Source organism: Malus sylvestris, chromosome 3, assembly GCF_916048215.2.
Source record: "Malus sylvestris chromosome 3, drMalSylv7.2, whole genome shotgun sequence".
NCBI classification, from domain to species: Eukaryota; Viridiplantae; Streptophyta; class Magnoliopsida; order Rosales; family Rosaceae; genus Malus; species Malus sylvestris.
The window spans coordinates 9,889,745-9,911,673 of NC_062262.1; the positions used below are offsets into that span (position 1 = coordinate 9,889,745).

At 38.8% G+C, this 21,929-nt stretch overlaps 2 protein-coding genes and 1 pseudogene across 2 annotated transcripts; 1 reads left to right on the forward strand and 2 right to left on the reverse strand.

Moving 5' to 3' along the window:
* The first annotated feature begins 1,837 nt into the window (after positions 1-1,837).
* LOC126615883 (uncharacterized) lies at positions 1,838-5,797 on the forward strand. The gene is made up of 6 exons (XM_050283810.1): positions 1,838-2,448; positions 3,014-3,211; positions 3,307-3,546; positions 3,994-4,211; positions 4,640-4,891; positions 5,247-5,797. Exons 1-6 carry the CDS (start codon positions 2,007-2,009, stop codon positions 5,559-5,561), a joined length of 1,665 nt encoding a protein of 554 aa, XP_050139767.1. The 5' UTR covers positions 1,838-2,006; the 3' UTR covers positions 5,562-5,797.
* Positions 5,798-14,577: 8,780 nt separating this feature from the next.
* Positions 14,578-16,802, reverse strand: LOC126616955 (E3 ubiquitin-protein ligase RSL1-like; annotated as a pseudogene).
* Positions 16,803-18,573: 1,771 nt separating this feature from the next.
* Positions 18,574-20,834, reverse strand: LOC126614183 (F-box/LRR-repeat protein At3g26922-like). Its single transcript, XM_050281763.1, is given in 4 exon segments — positions 18,574-19,279; positions 19,764-20,221; positions 20,224-20,702; positions 20,809-20,834. Coding segments are annotated over 3 exon segments (1,266 nt in total). The 5' UTR covers positions 20,696-20,702; positions 20,809-20,834; the 3' UTR covers positions 18,574-18,943.
* Between the last annotated feature and the right edge of the window lie 1,095 nt (positions 20,835-21,929).

Consider the following 21,929-nt stretch of genomic DNA (forward strand, 5'->3'; position numbering starts at 1 on the left):
AAACTCATCAGAGAAAAAAATGGTTAAATATTTAGGGAAATTAATTAATATTTTATTTTAGAAAAATGTTAAGAAAACTCTCTTGAAGTGGGATTGTTCATAAATTATCTGTCAACTCACAATTTAATGTTAATTTCATGCCAACAATGTAAAATATTGTACAAAAAAAACATAGATGATAGAGATTCAAGTCCTACTTTTGAGAATTTTTTTTTAGGATTTTTTTATTTTAATATGGAGATAATTGTAGAATTAATATTTGCTTTTTAATTTAATTGGAGCTTTAAATTTAACAGAATGTGAAATAATGATTAGTTTAGATAACTTCGTTAGAATTCTAGTCTTTAATTTATCATTTTAAACCTTTTATTAAGAATGAAAATTTTGATAAGAGTTATATGAACGGACGATTGAAACAAATTGTGACAAGTTCAGCTATTTAGTTGGTTGGTAAAGAATTTTGTAGCCAATCAATACTACAATCTAGTGATATTTCTCTTAACTTGTAAGTGAGATGTCTTAAATTAAATCTTATAAATGACGAATTCGATACTAAATTAAATTGTTTATTTCGTGACTTGAATCAATACTCAATTATTTCCTATAATATTGTGGATGACAGCAAAAAAGTTAGTTCCGATGACGTGGCCGGCGCTGGCGCTGAAAGAAAGGAAATCATCAGGATGGCGAGGAGAAAGAGAGTGCGTGCATGCAACAAAAAGCGATGGTGGTCGTTACTACCCAACAACCGCCACTTCCACTATTATTCCACTGACGCATTGTCAGGACAGATCTCCACCGTCCATCTCAGCCTCACGCTCACTCCCGGCCCCACTAGGATTGCCCGTTCCGCACGGTCCATGAAGACACCAGATCCCACGCAATCCAAAAAAATATTACAGAAATTAATTCGACGAAATAAAAAAGGTTTCTTTTGTTGTCAGAGGTGCATAAATTAAATTATTAAAGTTTGAATGAAAGAAAATTACATGGGGAATGTAAAATAACAAAATGTATGAAAATTCAAAATTATGGGTGAAAATCATCTTCTAATTATATTAAGATGTCACCAAGCCACACGATGCATGCTATATATCGGAGAAGGATCTGTGAATCTTCAAATTATATCCGTTTATTATATATCGTATGGTCAGTTTTTATCAGGTACTATTCATATTTAATTTAAAATAATTTATAACCGTACAATGTAAGATGAACTGACACAATTTAAGGATTCTCAGAATTTTACAAAGTCCGACATGCTTATGTATCAGCAATTCAAAAAAGTCGGCAAGATGAAAAGGCTTGCCTAAAAAGTATCGGACCCAAATTGCAAGATAGAAAGGAAACTTTTTTGCTCAACAAGATTCTTTTTTACGTTTAATAATTTCGATTCTTCTTCTTCGCACTTTTAAAGTAGCAAGATGATCAAAACTGTTTATTTATATCTAAATTTAAAAAACCATTTGCCAAAAATAAATGTAATTAAGACTTGGTTTAAATGTTTGATTAATGATTCTCAAGAGCTAAAACGAAAAGATCAAGAATGAAAAGATCGTCATTCAATGTGTTTGAAACACAGATATATACATCATATGTCACTGTATAATTGAAGAAACAATTAAAAATAAAAATTTCACGTTTATAATAACATATGATATGTGTTTCGGACACATTAAAAATCCGCTATTGTCAAAACAATAGTAAAAAGTAAATAAAAACAAGAGTAAAATAGGAAAGTTCCGGAAAGCAAGAAAGGGAATTACACTGCAACTGCAAGAAACCAAAAAGCCACCCACTTTCATCTTCTCGCTCCACTTTTCAACACCTGTTTTCAACCTTTCCACGCCCAATTTCTCCCACATTTCCCCTTTTTTTTTATAGAATTCTTTTTTTATTCTTCTCAATGTAATAAAAAAATAAAAAAACCACGCTCTCAATTTTCAACTCTCCAACATCTTTTTTCTTCCATTTTTCTTCGTTGCCCGCAGTTGCTGTGTGATCCAATGTCGGAGCCGGACACTGGACCCGAATTCTACGCGGCCCGGCCCAGGCCGTGGCGACCCAATGATCTGGTAAACGGGGGCGGAAGCGGCGTGGGAAGGGCAGCGTACGGCGTCGCATCGGGCGGTGTGGCCGTGTGGCCCAATGCGAGCGAGCCGGTGCCGCCGGAGACGCTGGGGGGACTTGTGCGGGAGTTCTCGAAAGCGGCGGCGGAGATTGCCGTGGAGTTCGGGAAAGGGTGCAGGGATATAGTGCGGCAGAGCCTAGGGAATCGGGACTCGGTGTTGGGGAGGAGCTTGGGGAAGGTAAGGGAGTCGTACTTGGGGAAGAGAGTGACGCAGCTTCGCAGGAAATTGGGGATCGTGAACGAGTATCTGCCGGAAGATAAGGATCCGATTCATGCTTGGTCGGTGATTGCCTGCGTCACGATTCTTGCTTTTGCAGGTGCGTGAGTGTGTGTTGTGTTTGATTGCCGAGAAGATGGGGAGGAGGAAAACGAGTTTTTGTGGCTTTTTATCCACTGTTTGGTTGCTGAGAAAATTCAGGACTAATAGATTCTTTTGTTGGATAAGTTATGCTTGCTATGAGTTCTGAATTTTTATTTAATTCGATTTTTTTTTTAAGACATGAACCGGAAAATTTTCTGACTCGGGATTTTGTCCTGTATTGTGAAATGTTATCTTGTGTTTGGTTTCTGAGAAAATGAAGGAAATATGACTTGAAAATTTCACTGTTTTAATTTATTTCATTTTCGGATTCCGAGGGAGTCGTACCAAGTGGTCAACGGAGCTTGCTAAATCTGCATGATATCCTTTCTCGAGAACCAAACAGAAATTCTGGAAATCCTGGAAATTTTCCGAGAAAAATTTCCTACAACATATTTGGTTTCACAGTGCTAGAAATTTGACATTGGTTGATTCATGGGGTGCTTTTTTGTTTGAATTCTCAAGTGTAATTGGGTCTTTAAAATCGATGTCCATCTTACTGACACGGATTTTCAAATTTCCAGTGGTGTATGTGAATGTCGAAACTACTCCTTCCGGTCCTGCCCCGGAAGTAAAGAAGATTTACATTCATCCTCCGAGTGCTGCCCGCGTAATGCTTCCAGATGGTAGATTCATAGCATACAAGGAGCAAGGCGTTCCGGCTGACAGAGCTAGGTTTTCAATCATTGCTCCACATTCTTTCCTTTCGTCCCGCCTCGCAGGTTGCACATTTTGGATGTTGAAAGCAAACAGATAACCTCTCTGTTAACGCACGTTGTGCAATTTCTTAGTTTTGTGTCATTGTTTTGAACATTAGGAATACCTGGACTCAAGGCTTCCCTGTTGGAAGAGTTTGGCGTTCGCTTATTGACATATGATCTTCCTGGTTTTGGAGAGAGTGACCCTCACCCCAACAGAAACCTTGAATCTTCTGCAATGGATATGTTGCTCTTAGCTGATGCTGTTGGTGTGAATGACAAGTTTTGGGTTGTGGGATACTCGAGCGGAGGCTTGCATGCTTGGGCAGCGCTCAGATACATTCCTGATAGACTTGCAGGTATTAATGCCTCTTCTATATGATATTTCCATGTAAAAAATTTCAAGTATATGTCAACGATGAAGAATATGGGCAAAAATTCGAAGCTGTCACTGTATTTCGAGTGGCATTGCCACAGAGGAATATGTGTGCGGCTAGCTTCGGGTACTATTCATTCTGGCAATGACCTTGAGTTTTGCCATGTAGTCTGAAATTTCTGATTTTCATGCAAGACATAAGCCTGAAGATTTCTACATTTACGTGGGTGAGATGTTGCTAGATTTTCGTAACAAGCATTATAATATCATTGCCTGATATGGGATAAAACTAATTTCTAATGTATGATAAGTCTTTGATCAAATCAATATTCATGTAACTGGGACGAGTAACATGTTTTGAGGAAATTTGGATCTCTAATGTATTCTATTCAAAAGCATTTTCTTATGATCCTACCGGTCTAACTCGCAGGTGCAGCCATGTTTGCTCCAATGGTTAATCCGTATGATTCATTCATGAATAGGGAAGAGAGGCGCAGAACCTGGGAGAAGTGGACGCGAAGCAGAAAATTTATGTACTTTTTGGCTAGGAGGTTTCCTAGTTTTCTTTCTTACTTCTATCACAGAAGCTTCTTATCTGGAAAGCATGGACAAATTGATAGATGGCTGTCACTGTCTCTGGGAAAGAGGGTGAGGATCGTTCGACATTTTGTTTACTTGTTGAAACGTTGACAAATTTGGCAACTAAATTTTTAATTTCCACATAAACGCATAAGCTGCATATGTAACTAGGTATATGGACACATAATCGGACTGTAGAGTTCTCCTCCTCTAACGATGCGGAAAGAGTTTCATGTTTGATTTGTATATCCTAAACCTGTAGCAAAGCATCATCTTTAGTTGATTTTCCAAATTTTCTCAAAATTAATTATCTAGTGGTAGACCTGGAATATGATGCATCGAGAATTTTTAGAAGGTTTGGCTTCCATTCCACTCTAATTTGGTAACTGGGCTCCCATTTTGTCAGTGTTACTTTTAGAATAAACGAAAGGCCAAAGTAAGATTATTATCTTACCTGTATGGATTCTTATTCAAAACTTTATGTTGAATTTCTCCAGGATAAAGCTCTAATGGAAGACCCAATCTACGAAGAATTCTGGCAAAGGGATGTGGAAGAATCAATTAGGCAGGGAAATGCAAAACCCTTTGTGGAGGAAGCTGTTTTACAAGTGTCAAATTGGGGTTTCAGCCTTGCAGACCTCAAATTGCAGAAGAAAGAACGGGGGAAAGGCGTGGTCAATTGGCTCAAGGCCATGCTCACCTCTCAGGAGGAATTAATTGGCTTCCTTGGCCCAATACACATATGGCAGGTCTGAAGCATCTCCGTCATTTACATGTTTGTTTTTCGATTGTTTTACCGCTAAGGACTTGGAAAATTTTGATGGAAGACTGGTAATATGTTGAGTAGACTCGTAGATAGCAATGAGATCACTCATTGTACTAGAAGAATGTGAGATTGTTCTTAGGTTCAGAAACTAGTGTATGCCGTAGCATATTCGTTTACAGATTGCTGGTGATAGTTGTTTCCTTGTAACCACAACGAATCTCCAGCCGTTGAATTGCTTGGTTCAAATTATACAGGAGCCTTTAGTATTTCTTATCCAATGTATTACTTTCCTGTTAAATCAAGTATTAATCATGGGCATTTTCTCCACTGTTTGACAGGGGATGGATGATAAGGTGGTCCCGCCATCGATGACTGACTTTGTGCACCGGATTTTACCAGGAGCTGCAGTGCATAAGCTCCCATACGAGGGCCATTTCACTTACATCTACTTTTGTGATGAATGCCACAGACAGATATTCACCGCACTCTTTGGAACACCACAAGGGCCACTGAACTTCACAACAGAAGTAGATCAAAGTCCTCTTGAAGGTACTGAAGAGCAGGAAGAAGAGGAAAGTCCTCTTGAAGGTACTGAAGAGCAGGAAGAAGAGGAAGCGCGTGGTGATTCTGTTCCGGCACCAGCCGAGGCATGATTGTCCTAGTTTACTTCAGAGAGGTACAATGTATATATCATAGGGTTACTACGTTACTCTTAGAGTTTGAAAAAATCAAAGAAAGCAAAAAATAAACGAAAAGAAAGAATAGCTAAAGCATCCTGTTAATTCTGTTGCTCAGAGTTTTGGATGTTATCAGGTGGAGTATGACTTTTGGAGGAAGTTTTGTCGAACAACAAAAATATACAAAGAAATCGTATCGTTTTGATTTTCAATCATTTGCTCAAATTTTCATTCAATTTTTGCTTCCGAACTGCTCTGTTTTACACATCGTTTCAATACGTAACCCAAATGTCAAACCGAGCGCTTATCACCGCAAGCAACTTAGGTTAACCAGATTGAGCTTAGCCAAGTTGGCTAGAACAGTGTGCGCTTTGACTAAATGATCCGAACTGACAAACGCATGAGTGAATACCGTAATAGACAAACGCGTGACAAACGCATGAGTGAATACCGTAATAGACAAACGCGCGTCGCCATATGTTAACCTAAATTTACATATTGATAAACTCAACTTTACAAGTCCTCGCCTGATGGAACATCGAAAACTCTTTGTACAACTCCTCCTTCTTGCACCAGCTCTGCTCCAATTCACAGGTATAAAGTATCATCCTCTCTAACAAGTACTTAGCCACTTCCATCTCAACCCGGCGTCCCTTGAATCCCTGTATGGAGATGGTCTTGAGATGTGACAACAAACAAATAGGCACGACCGCTGGTCGGTTCCATCGAAGCTCTGAACATTTTTCATCGCAGTTTGTTTTCCGACAGTAAAAGAATTAGGAAGTGGGAAGTGACTTTAAGACAAGCATGTTAGTATAACGTAGCAGAAGTATTCAGCAATGACATTATCTATGGACAACTCAAACAAGATTAGAGAGAGCACTTGTCTGCACATCTTCTCCTCACTATGTTGCATGCAGCACAAGGACTTACAACAACTGGTGGACTTGGAGTCGGAGTTAGCGTTGGAGGAGACGATGGTGAAGAAGAAGGAGGAGGTTGAGACATAGTTGATGAAGTGGTTGCGTAATTTGTGTTCATTGTTTCAGTACTGCACTCCATTGCAGCTAAAGCTTTGAGCTTTATTTTGGACTTGGTATATGTTTAGAGCTAGAGAGAGAGAGAGAGAGAGAGAGAGAGAGAGAGAGAGAGAGAGGTGGGGTTTGTTTGAAGTGCAAAGTGAGGGTATAAATAGGGAAGATGAAGCTGGGGGATGAGGTGTCATATGACGTCAGCTGTTGAATATTATTATGTATTTGATTAGGCTGCGGCTTCTGCTGCCAATATAATGACAGAATTATATATTTAATTTCTAATTATTATGCATTTTCAGCTCTTCAATAAGAAAACATCTTTTGCATTGAGGTTTCATCAACATCAAGAACTTCGACATGGACGAACTTAAGACTTGGAAAACACATTGCTGCAGGGGGATCAAAAGATATTACATCCGTCAATAAGAAATATGCTGAAATTGACCATTCTTATTTCTAAAAATGCGGAAACTAATTCGATTGGGGATCAGATAAGTTTTCTATATTCTTGGAGATTCGTACAATCTAGGGATTGTCGTGCGGTAAGTAATCACACTTTTAAAGAGAATGCAATATCTATTCCGTGATATCATTTTGGATTCTCGTTGTTTTGATACAAATTCTATATAGTAAAAGGAGTCGTTTTTTTACTAGTATAAATACTCATTTCTAAGGTTTATCTCTGATAATACAATTATTGCATACTTTATTCTCTTACCCACTATTTGAGTCCCATAAATTGCTTATTAACTTGACTTTCGGAGAGCCTTTGGTCGGTACCCCACTGGTGCCTAGGTGATCTTACGATCGCTTAGTCTTTTACATGTAGTCGAGTTTGTGCATCTCCTCCACATAAGGTGATGCGCGAATTTAGTTCCAAGAATTGGTGATTTCAATTTCATTAATAGTGAATTCATATTACCCTGACCAAATCACTCTACCACAATCATGTCTACCTCAAACCAACACCCATGCGTCTCTGTCGCCCCACGACACGACGACACTCCCGTTGGCGAAGCTACCCTTACCATGGATCAAATCTGGAAAACTCTGATGAAGATCAATGCCTCTAGTAACGAACTTTGAAAGGCTTCGAGGGCCCTTCAAACGAAAGAACGACCAAAGCGTATTTGCCTCGAAAGACGTATGAAAGCCTGTGAGACACTTTCTTTGGCCTTGAGGAGTCACCGGCTCTGGCAACGCCAGGCCGCCGCCCCCGCGAATCGCCAACATCTGTATATTTTCTCCAGTGAGCAATCTATTACTTAATATGGAGATCATTTGCACAAACAAACATCATAGATAATCCCCTAAGTGGTTACCATAAACACAAGCACTATCGTACAAGCATAAGCACCACCAGAACAAATATATCACAAAGATGACATATGACGCTACAGACCTATCCTGAGAAATACGCAGTGTCATCTCCATCAAGCAAGACCACAACAAAGCCATTGTTGGAAAATGAGGCAAAATCACTAAACACTACTAGCTAGACGCAGTACAAACACCCCTGCACTGATCCGAAAGTGATAGCCACCGATTGGATCATCTTCAATTCGAAAATAAGGACACTCAACCAAAACCACCATCAAATTTACTGGTCCAAGAGAGATCCACAACTACCGTGAGCCAAGTAAGGCGTAGCTGCCACAAAACTATCTAGGGAAGTCAGCGCCGCCACAAATTGGTAAAAAAGATCGACTCCGCCCTTGGAAACCAAGCCAACAAATATTAAGAGCAATTCCACCCATGGAGCCCTTTGTTAACTATGATCAATATTATACAGTAAGGAAGACTAAGAATGTAACAGACTTAGAGAGAGAGAGAGAGAGAGAAAGAACTTAGAGAGAAGATGAATATCTCTGATATATTTCTTAACTTCCAAGTAATACAGTGTTGAGGCATTTATAGTCTTACACTTACACAGCTAACTTCCTTAACTAACTTCTTCTTTAATCTAATTACAAGTGGCAACATCTTATACACCAATATCTCTATTCTATCATCCCCCCGCAAACACATGATTCGATGCTCGAAGCATGAGGTTGGTACAGTGAGTACGAAACAGAGGAGAACTCAACCCTTTAGTCAAAATATCAGCAAATTGCTCTTTAGAGGACACAAACTGAACAGAAAGTTGTTTCTTGGCAACGCGTTCACGCACAAAATGAACATCAACCTCTATGTGCTTAGTACGTTGATGTTGAACCGGATTAAAAGCCAAAGCAATGGTGGACAAATTATCACAAAATAAAACCGGAGGTGATGTAAGAGGAACCTGCAGAAAGACTAACAGTTGCTGAATCCAGTCTAATTCAGCGGAAGTAGAGGACAAGGCTCGATATTCAGCCTCTGTGGATGAGCGAGAAACTGTCAATTGTTTCTTTGAAGACCAGGATATAGGATTGTTTCCTAAAAACACAGCCATGCCAGTGGTAGAACGCCTATCATTAGGGTCACCTGCCCAATCAGCATCACTAAAGGCTTTTAATTGCAGTGGTCCTTGTGAATAAGTGAGGCCATGATGAATGGTACCCTTTAAGTACCTCAAAATGCGGTTGACAGCAGTGAAATGAGCAATCATAGGCTGTTGCATGAATTGACATACTTGATGGACAGAAAATGCTATATCTGGCCTTGTAAAGGTGAGGTACTGCAATGCACCGACTACACTCCTGTACAACGTTGGATTGTTATAAGGAGCACCATCATCTTTGAGAAGCCGGTTATAGGGCAAACAGGGAGTCTCACATGACTTGGACTCAAGCATCTCAGTTTTAGTAAGGAGATCCAAAATATATTTGGATTGAGACAAACATAAGCCATGTGCAGTGCGAGAGATTTGAATGCCCAGAAAGAAATGCAGATCCCCCAGATCCTTGATATCAAATTCCTTGGTTAAAGCACTAATAACCTGTTGCATAGCTGCATCTGCATTCCCTGTGATAATAATATCGTCCACATAAAGCAGCAAGATGACAATACCAGAGTCAACTGTCTTGACAAACAGAGAGGAGTCAGAATAAGTGTGTTGAAAACCCAAAAGAGGCAAGAACTTGGTAAATCGGTCATTCCAAGCTCGAGGGGCTTGCTTAAGTCCATATAGGGACTTGTGCAACTTGCAAACAAGGTGAGAAGTAGTGACATCAGCAAAACCAGGAGGCTGGGTCATATACACCTCTTCATCCAAAATGCCATGTAAAAAGGCATTCTTGACATCTAGTTGCCTAAGGGGCCAATGAAATTGAGCTGCCAAAGCCAATACTAGGCGAACCGTGGTAGGTTTAACCACAGGACTGAAGGTTTCCCCATAATCAAGACCCGGTTCTTGACTAAACCCTTTAGCAACAAGCCGAGCTTTATGGCGAGCAATGGTGCCATCAGAATGTTTCTTGATCTTGAATATCCATTTGCAACCGACCAAGTTCTTTGTAGAAGGTAATATCACCAAACTCCAAGTACCTTGTTTATGTAAAGCACTGATCTCCTCTTGCATATCTTTCAACCAAGTAGGATCCTTCATTGTTGTTTTATAAGAAGTTGGTTCAATAAGGGACAAATCAGTGCAGTCAGACTCCTGAATAGTAGCTAATAAAGCTTTGGTCTTGATAATACCACTTTTGCTCCGAGTTTGCATAGGATGCAAATTGAGGGGTGGAACCTCCAACACCTCTTGCAAAGTATCAGGACCAAAGGACACTGCTGGAGAAGCATCAGAACCAGGGACAAGTGCCACAGGGACAAGGACTAGAGAATGAGAAGTGGAAGAACCAGTAATGGATGGAACAGATAGGGGTGAAGAAGGAATATGAGAGATGGATATGGGAGAAGGAGCAAGTGAGGATGAGGAGGCAGGATTGGTATGAGATGATGGTGATCGAAATGATGAATGAGACATAGGTAACTCAACATTGTCATTAGAAATCACAGGTGCGGGAAGTGTGAAAGTAGGAACTGAAGAAGAGTTATATGAGTTTGTAGAGTGGACCAACAAAGTTGTGTAAGGAAATTGATCCTCATCAAACACAACATGTCTCGAAATATAAACTCGCTGTTTAGAAACCTCATAACATATATACCCTTTATATTTGGTAGCATAACCCAGAAAAATACACTTGGTGGTCTTGGCTTGTAATTTAGTAGAATTATAAGGCTTTAACAAAGGATAACATGCACACCCGAAAATTCGGAGATGAGAGATAACAGGAAGATGACCAAACAAAAGTTCAAAAGGAGATTTATGTCCTAGCACAGAAGAGGGCATTCGATTAATGAGGTAGACAGCTGTTTGACAAGCATACGACCAAAAACTAGCAGGTAACCTAGCTGTTTGTAATAGGGTCACAGTAGTTTCAATAACATGCCTATGCTTTCGCTCGGCTAGACCATTTTGCTCGGGTGTATGTGGGCAAGAAAGTTGATGAGTAATTCCCTTATCAAGAAGAAAGGACTAAAAAGCCTTACTAACATACTCACCCCCTCCATCACTCTGTAAGGTTTGAATAGCAGTTGCAAACTGAGTAAGAACAAATGAATAAAATGCAACAAAAGTAGCAAAGATATCAGATTTGTTGATCAAAGGAAACAGCCAACAATGTCTTGTATATTCATCGATAAAGGTCACATAATATCTGTAACCATCAATGGAAATAGAAGGAGCTGGACCCCAAAATTCACTATGAATAACAGCAAAATTTTTTACAGACTTATTAGTACTTAGGGAAAAGGGAAGCTTACAAAACTTGCCCTCCAAACAGCTAGAGCACATTACAGGTAATGAAGACTTGGAACAAGGAATATTAGCTTGCTTTAGCATCAAAGAACCAATGTTATTAGATGGGTGACCTAGTCTGTTATGCCAGGTTGTAGAATGAACATGCTGACCAATGAATGCTTTAGCTGGAAATGGAGCTGAATGTGTAGAATGAGATGTGGCAGAAAGACAAGGGATGGGATAGAGGCCATTACTGCATTTTCCCTTGTAAATGATCCTCTCTGTGGCCTTGTCCTGAATCCAGAAGCAGAAAGCATCAAAAATTAGCCAGCAGTTATTATCTAAACAGATTCGATGCACAGATAACAAGTTGTGTGTCAATTTCGGAACATAAAGCACAGAATTTAGCTTAATCGGATGCACAGAATTCAGTTTGGAAACATTGAGAACTGTGCTACCAATATGAGACACAGGCAAACCTTCACCATTGGCAGTTTGAATGGTCTCAGATGTAGGATATGGCGATGCCAAAGAGAGGTTACTGAGATCGGCAGTCATGTGATTAGTGGCTCCAGAGTCAGTGATCCACACTTGAGGATCGGAATAAGAAGGAGACGGTGAAGATGGTGACTGAGTCATCACAGTATGTAATGCTTGTGGAGATTGTTGATGAGGATGAAAATGTTGAGATTGCATTGATGAATGCTGAAATGGAGCATTATAGCTTGGAGCACCATATGTGGATGGTTGCACTTGAGAAGGATAGAACTGTCGGGTAGGACCACCAAAATTAGGACCCTTGTCATTGAAAAAACAGTACCATGTGCTGTGATTGTGCTTGCCACATATTTGACATGGAGCTTTATCAGGAGGTTTAGACTGGCAATATGGAGCAGTGTGTCCTTCAACATTACACGTTTGACAAGTAGGCAGCAATGGTGCACTTGGATGACCAAAATATGGTACTGGTGATTGACCAAGTATTCCTGGACTTGGTGTAGGGAGCACATGAGTTTGAGTATACTGTTTGGGTGAATAAAACCGAGCCCCTTGATGAAACTTGCCTTTCCCTTTGTTTTTATTCCCATTAAACTGCTTGTAACCTCCAGAAAAGAATTGAGACTGCCCAGATGCAAGATTAGGTGAGTGATTCTTGCCAGAATGAGAGACAGTATTAGCAACCATGGCAGTGATAAAAGGTGCAGTTGTGGAGGTTTCGACAATGACCTCTTCAGCAAGCAACTGAGATCGAAACTCCTTAAGAGAGATCACATTCTCACGACCCCGAATAACACAGCGAAAAGTGTTATATTCAGAAGGTAACCCATTGAGAGCAAGAATAACTATATCCTCATCCACAAAATAAACCCCAGCAGCAGATAAGTAATCTCTAGCCTCTTTAATTCTATGAAGATACTGAGACACCGAATCAGACCCTTTCTTTATCGTCTGAAGATTTGACTTCATTTGAAAAATGCTAGTCTTAGACACTGTAGAGAACTGTTCTTTCAGACGAATCCAAAGATCCTGAGAACTCTTACTACCAATAGCACAAGACAACGCAACAGGAGACAAAGTGGCTGTGATCAATTGCATTATAGCCCGATCATGCATTTTCCACACCACAAATGCATCAGATTCAGCAGAAGTACAAGAGCCAGAGTCAGTAGGAGAAACTGCAAATTGAAGTGGACAAGGGTGCGAGCCATCAACAAACCCCATAATACCATTGCTTTCCAACAAAAGTTGTATCTGAAAATTCCAATTGAGATAATTGGAGTCATCCAATTTGACATTAACCGAAGTCGAGATTGTGGAGATTAAAGCAGTAATCGGAGATTGCACAATTTGAAGTTGCGTTGCAGTCACCATTGAAATTTCGTCTGAAAAACTCTCAGAGGAATAATAGCAAACAGTTGATATGCAAGACGGAAGGAAGCAGAAAAGATGATCGAAGAAAGATCACGACCACCCAAGAAACCCTAGAAATCCAAATTAGAGGAAGAAGAAGAGAATCAGAGATCAGAAAAAACACAAATCAAGAAGAACGAATACACCTTCAATCGGAGCGGAAGCAGAGGATCGAAGATTATGCGCAGGCAACAATGGCGATTGATACCATGTTAACTATGATCAATATTATACAGTAAGGAAGACTAAGAATGTAACAGACTTAGAGAGAGAGAGAGAGAGAGAGAGAGAGAAAGAACTTAGAGAGAAGATGAATATCTCTGATATATTTCTTAACTTCCAAGTAATACAGTGTTGAGGTATTTATAGTCTTACACTTACACAGCTAACTTCCTTAACTAACTTCTTCTCTAATCTAATTACAAGTGGCCTCATCTTATACACCAATATCTCTATTCTATCACCCTTTCCCCTGGCAATTCACTATTCAATCCATCATATTAAACAGTAACTGCCTTAAATGAATAGTAACTACCATTAATGAACAGTAATTGCCATTTACATCTCCACCCTTGGAACCCTCCCCCCTGTCAATAAGCAATCAAAATAATAGTTTTTTTTGTTTGTTTAAATAATAAAAAACCCTCTCTCTCTCTCTCTCTCTCTCTCTCTCTCTCTCTCTCTGACACAAAAAAAATAAAAAATTGCAAAGCCCTCGGGCCACAGGCCCGTCGACTCCCCACCCCCCCTTCGCTCGGGCTCCCACCCTCACTCGGGCCCTTCCCCGCTGGAGCTGCTCCCACCGGCCCTTAGGCCCTTTCTCCTCCCCTGTCGCCCAAGCAACCAGCATCCGCTGGAGTTGCTCTAAGCTACGTGCTGATTGTGTTTGGGTTTAGTTAAGGGAGTATTTCCCAACAAACATTTCTTCCCACTCAACAATATTCGTACTTGTTAAGTGAAAATCATACATATTTTAGATCAGGAAAAAAAAAATTAAGGTATACAAACATTGGGAGGTTGAACCTGATCGATGACTTTAAAAATGTTCAACATTGAAAAGAAGTATGTAAAATTCCAACGAGCTCGAATCCAAATTTGTGTTGGCTCAAACAACTTTTGGCACTCTAAAAAACTTCTCATGCATTCATCCAAAAAGAACAATAAAAAAAACTCAAGTATCCTAATAACCAAAGATTGTAGAAAATGTCAAGTGTCAGCTGAGGTGGGCTGTCAAAGCTGCCAATATTACAAGCAATGGAGGCGGATCTGCTCGTTTTGCCTCTACTAGGAATAAACTGTCTCACCGCCGGCGCCTCTACTAGCAACAAGCATTAACTCCACACCTGCATTCCTAATAAACCTTACCGCATCTGTAGCAGAAATAACTTCGGCACCTGCAATCAATCCACAGTAAATAGAAATTGATAGGCCCCTGAAATCAATTTTTTGAAACAGTACTGTATGGAGTAATTTTAAGAGCCACTAGACAAAGAGCTAGTACAAAACTGACCTGCACACCATGAGACTGCAACCCTCCATTCGTTCCACATAGAACCTACAGTTGGGACATCTCCTCCAATTTTTCTTTTGAACGAGGTTCCTCAGCATGATATCTTTGTTGGAAAATATTAGGATTTTAGTTTTCTGGGCTTAGCCCATTAGAAATAGGTTTTGTTAGAGATTAGGGTTAATTTATTATAAATAGGGTGTTTTGTTATTCATTAGAGAATAAGCTAGTCACAATGTAACCTCTTAGGGTTTTGTAGCCGTTTCGGCATTTTCATTTACTTAATAATATTCTTATTTTGTTAGTCTTGTTCATGGCGCACTCTGATATTCAACTTGGTATCAGAGCGGGTTTCATCGTTCGGGATTTAATCTGCTTTGGGTTGGTATCCGTTTGCTTGTGTCCGTTGTCGTTCGTGTTTAGATCGTCTAAGTCGTTTTTTTACTGTTTGCAAGGAAAATAGTGTGTTAATTTTTCAGTTGTGTTGATGGCATGCTGCTTCCCCACCAGAATCTGCCCCGCTGCCTGCTGCTCTCACCCACATAAGACCTGCCGTGCAACGCCACCTTCCTCTTCCTCTGTGATATTACCAGAGCAACAGCCACCGCTGCTACTACTGCTGCTAGTAAAGGTAGTCTCGGATTAATTGCTGCCCAAGACACTACTTGTCAAACTGGTCGGACCGTTCGACTCCAAATCGCTGTCATGGTGAAGAAAAAAAAATGTTTGTTGAAGGAAAGTATTCGAAAAGGTCCCAGGAGGAAAAAAAGAAAAAAAAGAGGAAGAAGGAGAAAAGAGAGAGAGAAAAAAAAATTAAAAAAGAGAAGAAATGGAAGAAACAAGAAAAGGAAAGAGAAAAGGTTGGAAGTTTTGAGGCTCACACGGGCAAAGGAAAAAAAAACATAGTTAAGTTTGTTTTTGGGCCTCACGAGTTGTTGGCTTGTTTGAGATTGTTTTGTGATTGTCACTCGAGTGCTTGGAATTGTGACCACTTGAGTGATAGTATTTGTGTTTGTTTGTTCGTTGCTAGAATTGAGATATGAAAATCTCGTCCGTATAGTGACGGGTTCTTTTCATACTCTCAACACTAGCCAGTCAAGAATCAAGAACCAGTTTGCCAGTTTGCAATCAAGAATCAAGTCAAGTCAAGTCAAGAATCAAGTCAAGTCAAGTTTGCATGCCTGCCTGTCTGTTTGTCCTCCTAACGAAGCCAGTCCGCATCTGCTTGTTTGCAAACCCATGTCGTATACCGCCATGAGTTTGACGGGGGGTGTTGGAAAATATTAGGATTTTAGTTTTCTGGGCTTAGCCCATTAGAAATAGGTTTTGTTAGAGATTAGGGTTAATTTATTATAAATAGGGTGTTTTGTTATTCATTAGAGAATAAGCTAGTCACAATGTAACCTCTTAGGGTTTTGTAGCCGTTTCGGCATTTTCATTTACTTAATAATATTCTTATTTTGTTAGTCTTGTTCATGGCGCACTCTGATATTCAACTATCTTCAGCTTCCCTCTCATCCTTATTCAATTTCTGAAACTTAGCACAGTCGATCCCAACGTGCCAAGGAGCCAGACATTGCGCACAGAAGCATCTCTTACAATTAGGGCACTCCGATTGCCTCACAACCTCGTTCTCGTGATGATCAATAATTAACATTAGGGAGCAATTCTTGAAGGGACGGTAAAACTTTTGAGAGGCAGGAATCACAGCCTCACACAATGCAGTTCCCCACCTTTCAAACACGTTGGCGGGTACGATCGAATGACAGTGCTCGGGCTCTAGTGTTCCCGACGCACAGTCAGGATTAGGGCAACCGATGCCTGTCTTGAAGCTTGGAGCACACGTATTTGACCATGCAGTCCGTACAATATGAATGGCTGCAACTTTTAATGCCAAACGACTCGGATGCAGCCTTGGACTCGACACATATTTCACAAACAAAATCCTTCTGATCACCGTCGACATTCTTGGAGTTGGAAGACTCCCCAATTTCAATTACTTGTCTTGCATGGCTTGCAAGGCTTGCGGGACTGCTCTTTTTCATTGTCGTAGAGAGTCGTCTTTAGGAGTACTAACGCGGCGAAAGTAAGAGGATAACAAGAGAATTATCTAAGGGTTTAGGGGCCTTCTGTATATACATAATTATATCAATATACGTATGTCTCTTATTAAATGGATTACAAAATATGTGGTAAAAACCAATTTATACACTACCCAATTCAATGTGAATTAAAACTTGTAATCCTTTATACATAAGACTGTTCTAAACCAATTTGAACTCAAACGTTTAGCGGAAATATAGCTAGACTTATGCTCATATTATAACATTATATTCAACAATAACAAAGTTTGCCCCAAAAGAAGAACATGAAGAAACCTTTATTTGAGGTAATTGATAATACCTGGATTTGTTTTCTATTAACACGAAGTGGGACATATCGATTTGTTCTTCACCCTTATTATAACATGTAGAATGGTACACCGCGGTATCTTATGTTTATAGAGTAATTAGATTTTAAACTCTTTAGGTATTTTCCACTTTCATACCTCATTTTTAAAACAGTACAATGTCATACACACTATTATGATTTAGTTGCAATGTCATATCCAACTAACCATGACACAAGCCTTGTGCACCAAATTGTCTTCTCCCTTGACATAAGGGAATAGAACTGCATTATTAAGAGGGATCCATAAATGACACCTTGATTTGAAAATATCTCCCACATATTTTTGTAATGCTCGTGAACTGCATTTTTAATCTCTTTGATCTAACATTTTGTAATCTATTACTTATTAACTTTGTATCAAATACTTCAAAATTTAGGAATTTGGAAGTCCCTTGTCCAAACATAACCAAACACCCTAGAATAAACAAAACTAAAGAGAGAGTTCAATTACTAATCCAACACAAAAAATAAGCAAATAATTACCATCAAATCTTAGTAAATAAACAGAGTTAAAACCAAATCTCAGTAAATCCTAAACAACAACTTTTGAAGCTTTCTTCTCTATAAACTCAACCTGACAAGTCCTGCTTGTCCCATGAAACATCAAAATTTTCTTGTATAACTCCTCCTGGTAACAAACATTTCTATCTGCATATATTGTCATCTTACTTAAAAGACAACCGTTGTTTAACAAATACTTTGCCACCTCCTTCTCAACCCGCCGTTCCTTGAGTCCCTTTATGGACATAGTCTTGAGGTGTGACAACAAACACGTAGGCACGTTCGTTGGTTGGTTCCATTGAAGCTTTGGACACTTTTTATTGTATTTGGTATCCTGACAGTAAAAGATTTAAACACTGCCAGCAAATCCCAGTCGTTGAAATCACAAAGAACAAGCTTCAATTGAGTCAGATTACCAAAAGCGGGAAGATGCCGAGCCTTGGTGAAAGAAACAAGTATTGATCAAACAAACTCATGCAGAAATTTAAAGTTTCCGTATGCGTAATATACATTGGTTGGCCAAAGCTATGCTTGTGCATTCATTCGCGTCTTGCCGAACATGGAAGGAACGTTTCGTCATCTCTTGTCCTTCTAAGAAACAATTTTTTATACAATGGTATATTTACACTAAGGGGATGAGGTATGAATTAGTTGCGAACTCGCTACTATCGAGATTCGAATCTAAGACCTTAACTTACAAGTAAACGGAAATACTGTTAGAATGTAGACACTGTCAAACCTAGAGAAATTCAAAATCACAACAACATCTAGTTGTAACAAGAAAATACACAAACATAGTAATTCAAGTAATAGTAAAATGACAAAACATTCATTACGAACATAAATAGTATGACCCTTGAGAAAAGACATAAAGATTAGGCGGTTCTATTCATTGAAGTAGTCTAAAATGTGGGTTCTACAGTGTCCCTTTCGCATAGGCATATCACCAGGATTAATCAAATCTCACTAATCAAACAAATCTAAAGAGATTGAATTCTTAAATCGAACGCAAAAAGATTGGAAATAGGTTGCCTGCCAATATGCTTTTACAAACTCCACAGCATAATCCTACACTTTCATCTAAATAAACTCAACTTGACAAGTCATTGCCCTATGAAACATCAAAAACTCCTTCAATAATTCTTCTTTCTTGCAGATAAGGTGTCTATCTGTATAAATTGTCATCTTATTCAAAAGATGGCCATTCCTCAACAAATACTTTGCTGCTTCCCTCTCAACCAGCAATCCCTTGAATCCGGTAATGGAGATAGTCCTGAGATGCGAGGACAAACAAATAGGCAGAAACTTTGGCGGCTCCCATACCTCTGAGTATTCCCCAGAATAAGTTTCCTGACAACAAAAGAATAAATGAAATGAGAATTGACTTTATGACCTGCTGCATGTTGGTGGAGCGTAGAACAAGTGAATAGATTTTACTTACATCTTCCAATGCAAGATCTTCCAGATTCCGTGCTCTGTAGAGCAGCCCTGCTAACAATTTCCAGTACTTGGACTCACGAAGAACCAACTTAAATTTGGTCAAGTTAACCAAAAAAGGGAGACACCGAGCCTTGGTGAAAGATACAAAGTATTAATCAAACAGAACATCACGCAAACATTGAAAGTTTCCTTAAACATAATATATTAATTCAAATACAATAGCCACATGATGAATGGCAAGTTTTAATTCTAAGAATGGGGAATAATTCAGCAGAATACGGTGACAATTCAGGTGAGTATTCAAGGGGGCAAAGTCTAATATTCATATAAACCAATGAAACAAGGAAAGGTAGCTTACCAAAACCAAACGATAAAATTTAAGAGAGAGAATAATGAAATTAATCAAAAAATTGATCAGTAATAGAGTTATGATGAGGCATGATGAGTGCTGAATGCTGATGAGCATAATTTAAGGAATTTAACATGAAGAACAGAGATGAACAACAAGAAACATGTTAAGATGAATGAAAATTCAGAGATGCATGAGATGCGTCTCTTCCCTCGTATAATCTTCTCTACCGAAGCTAGAATAAAAGCAAGAGTGGTGTACTTACCTCCAAAGAATATGCCGAAAGAGACAGATACTTAACTTTGGAAATTCCAGCCAGAAGTGAACATGCACGCACAGGAAACAAAGGCGACAGGTTTCTAGCAAGGTATTTGAAAGCAACACTGGCATTGACTATGGATTTTGCATTCTTCAAAGAACAACTTGACAAATCAGCCCCCTTAAGATGAAAATTAGCAAGCTGTGGGGCATCAATATAAAAGATGTTCTCGTTCTCATAGTCGTCATCCAAAGGTATTTCCAATGTTTTCAGTTGAGGTGCAGAGGCATTAATCTTGTGGATGACACCAGTGTCAACAGATAGATGTATACTCAAATATTCAAGTACAGGGCAGCAAGAAAAGAGCTTTTCCATTGACTCCTCATAAGGATTATCAGCATTAACATGAAGGAACTTGAGACTAGGGAAACACCCTGATGTAGGAGGATCGTAGGAAATAACTATGAAGACACTCTCAAAATCGCAAGTGTTTTGCTCTTAAAAAGGCTTTGAGGCATCTCAAAATCAGCCTCACCTCCATCACTTACATCACGAAGATCAAGATCAAGTTCAACAACATTACGCATAACGGCAATGCAAATCCAAGCATCAATACGAGAGAAATCATCGGAATACGATATTGCAAGACGGAACTTCTTGATGTCTAATGAGTCACGCAAGAAAAACACACGGTCAACAAAATTCATGAAACGATTTGAGTGGTAGCAACCTTGTTCATCAGTTTCGAATTCTCTGCTATCTTCGAAGTCTAGATTGGTAATGAGTGAAGTCCATCTGTTCTTCCATCTCTTGGACAAAACAGTGGTCCTCACAGCCCACGTTGTTGGAAGGAAGGAAACTATGTGACAAAGAAGGGCCTCTGGTAATTCACTGATCCTATCTTTTACTCCTGCTTGATGCTTCGACACTGTACCCATTTGAAACCTGATCATTTTTTACACAAAACATTCATTTGATTACAAGCAATATTACTATTTTAATCTAAACAAAGGGAGTTTGAACTCATTACACAGTGGGTTAAAGAGAAAACCCTATCCATCAGGGCATTAGAAAGTATTTTAGAGATTTTTTTTAATTAGAGATTTGATTAGGTTTACGTTTCATTGTCTTGTGGACAAAGGTTTGATTTTATTTATTGTGTATTATTGCTCATTTGTAGGTCGTTTGAAAAATATTTTAAAATGATTGAACCCGGTTTTGGAACCAGTAAAAGTGCTTGAAGTAAGAACCACATAAGCGCCACGATGAACTTTTTTTTGCCTCTGCAGCAAACAGAATTGTAAATGCGTGAATTAATAAACATTGTGACTAATTTAATTGACCTTTGCGAGAAAAATAATCGCAACAATGTGTTACTGTGGTCCCATTTAAAAAATCTATCAAAGTAAAAAAAAAACATATATTTCTTTAACAAAATTTAGAAACTAAAAATAAATTAAAATGAAATATAAAAAAGGGATATTGGGTTTAAAAGCCAATTTACAAACCCATATTTTTCTCCAAACTTTAAAATATAGGTCGAACCACAAAAATAATTGACTAATAAACTAATAGAAAATTAATAAAAACTCTCTTATATGAGCAAATGTTCTTCATTCGCCCCCTTACAAAATTTCTTTATAGGTTGGTCGCTAATTGGCAATTTTGTCACTCAATTGTTGGTGAACACTCCAATAAGATATCTAGAGAAGATTGCGGGGAGTAACTCGGCCAATTGGAAAATTTGAGTAAAACATTGAAAAACCAGCAGTAATTATATATTGAATCTATATTATCTATATTATTAAGAGAACTCTCCTTGTCAAATTTTTCTTCCTTTTTTTCCTGTTTTGCCCTTACTTTTGATATACACTATTGACAAAAAGGAGGGCAAAATAGTAATTTTGTACCTTTTGATAAAATGACAACCATATCCCTGTTTTTCCTATTTTACCTTTTTTCGAGAAAATGACAATCATATACTTATTTTTCCAATTTTAACACTTTTGATACACAATATTTACATAAGGAGGACAAAATATGAAAAGAAAAAAAAGGAAAAAAATTGACAAGGAGATTTCTCTTAATAATAGTGTATTTAGATCTCGTATAAATACTCGGGGGACTCAAATGTAATTATGTAATAAATGGAGGGGCAAATATGTAATAAGT

Excerpts from the sequence above, each read along its gene's own strand:
- LOC126615883 (XM_050283810.1), top strand. The coding sequence starts at position 2,007 with ATGTCGGAGCCGGACACTGGACCCGAATTCTACGCGGCCCGGCCCAGG. Across the intron at positions 3,212-3,306 it reads CCTTTCGTCCCGCCTCGCAG|GAATACCTGGACTCAAGGCT; the intron begins GTTGCACATTTT and ends TTTGAACATTAG. Across the intron at positions 4,212-4,639 it reads CACTGTCTCTGGGAAAGAGG|GATAAAGCTCTAATGGAAGA; the intron begins GTGAGGATCGTT and ends GAATTTCTCCAG.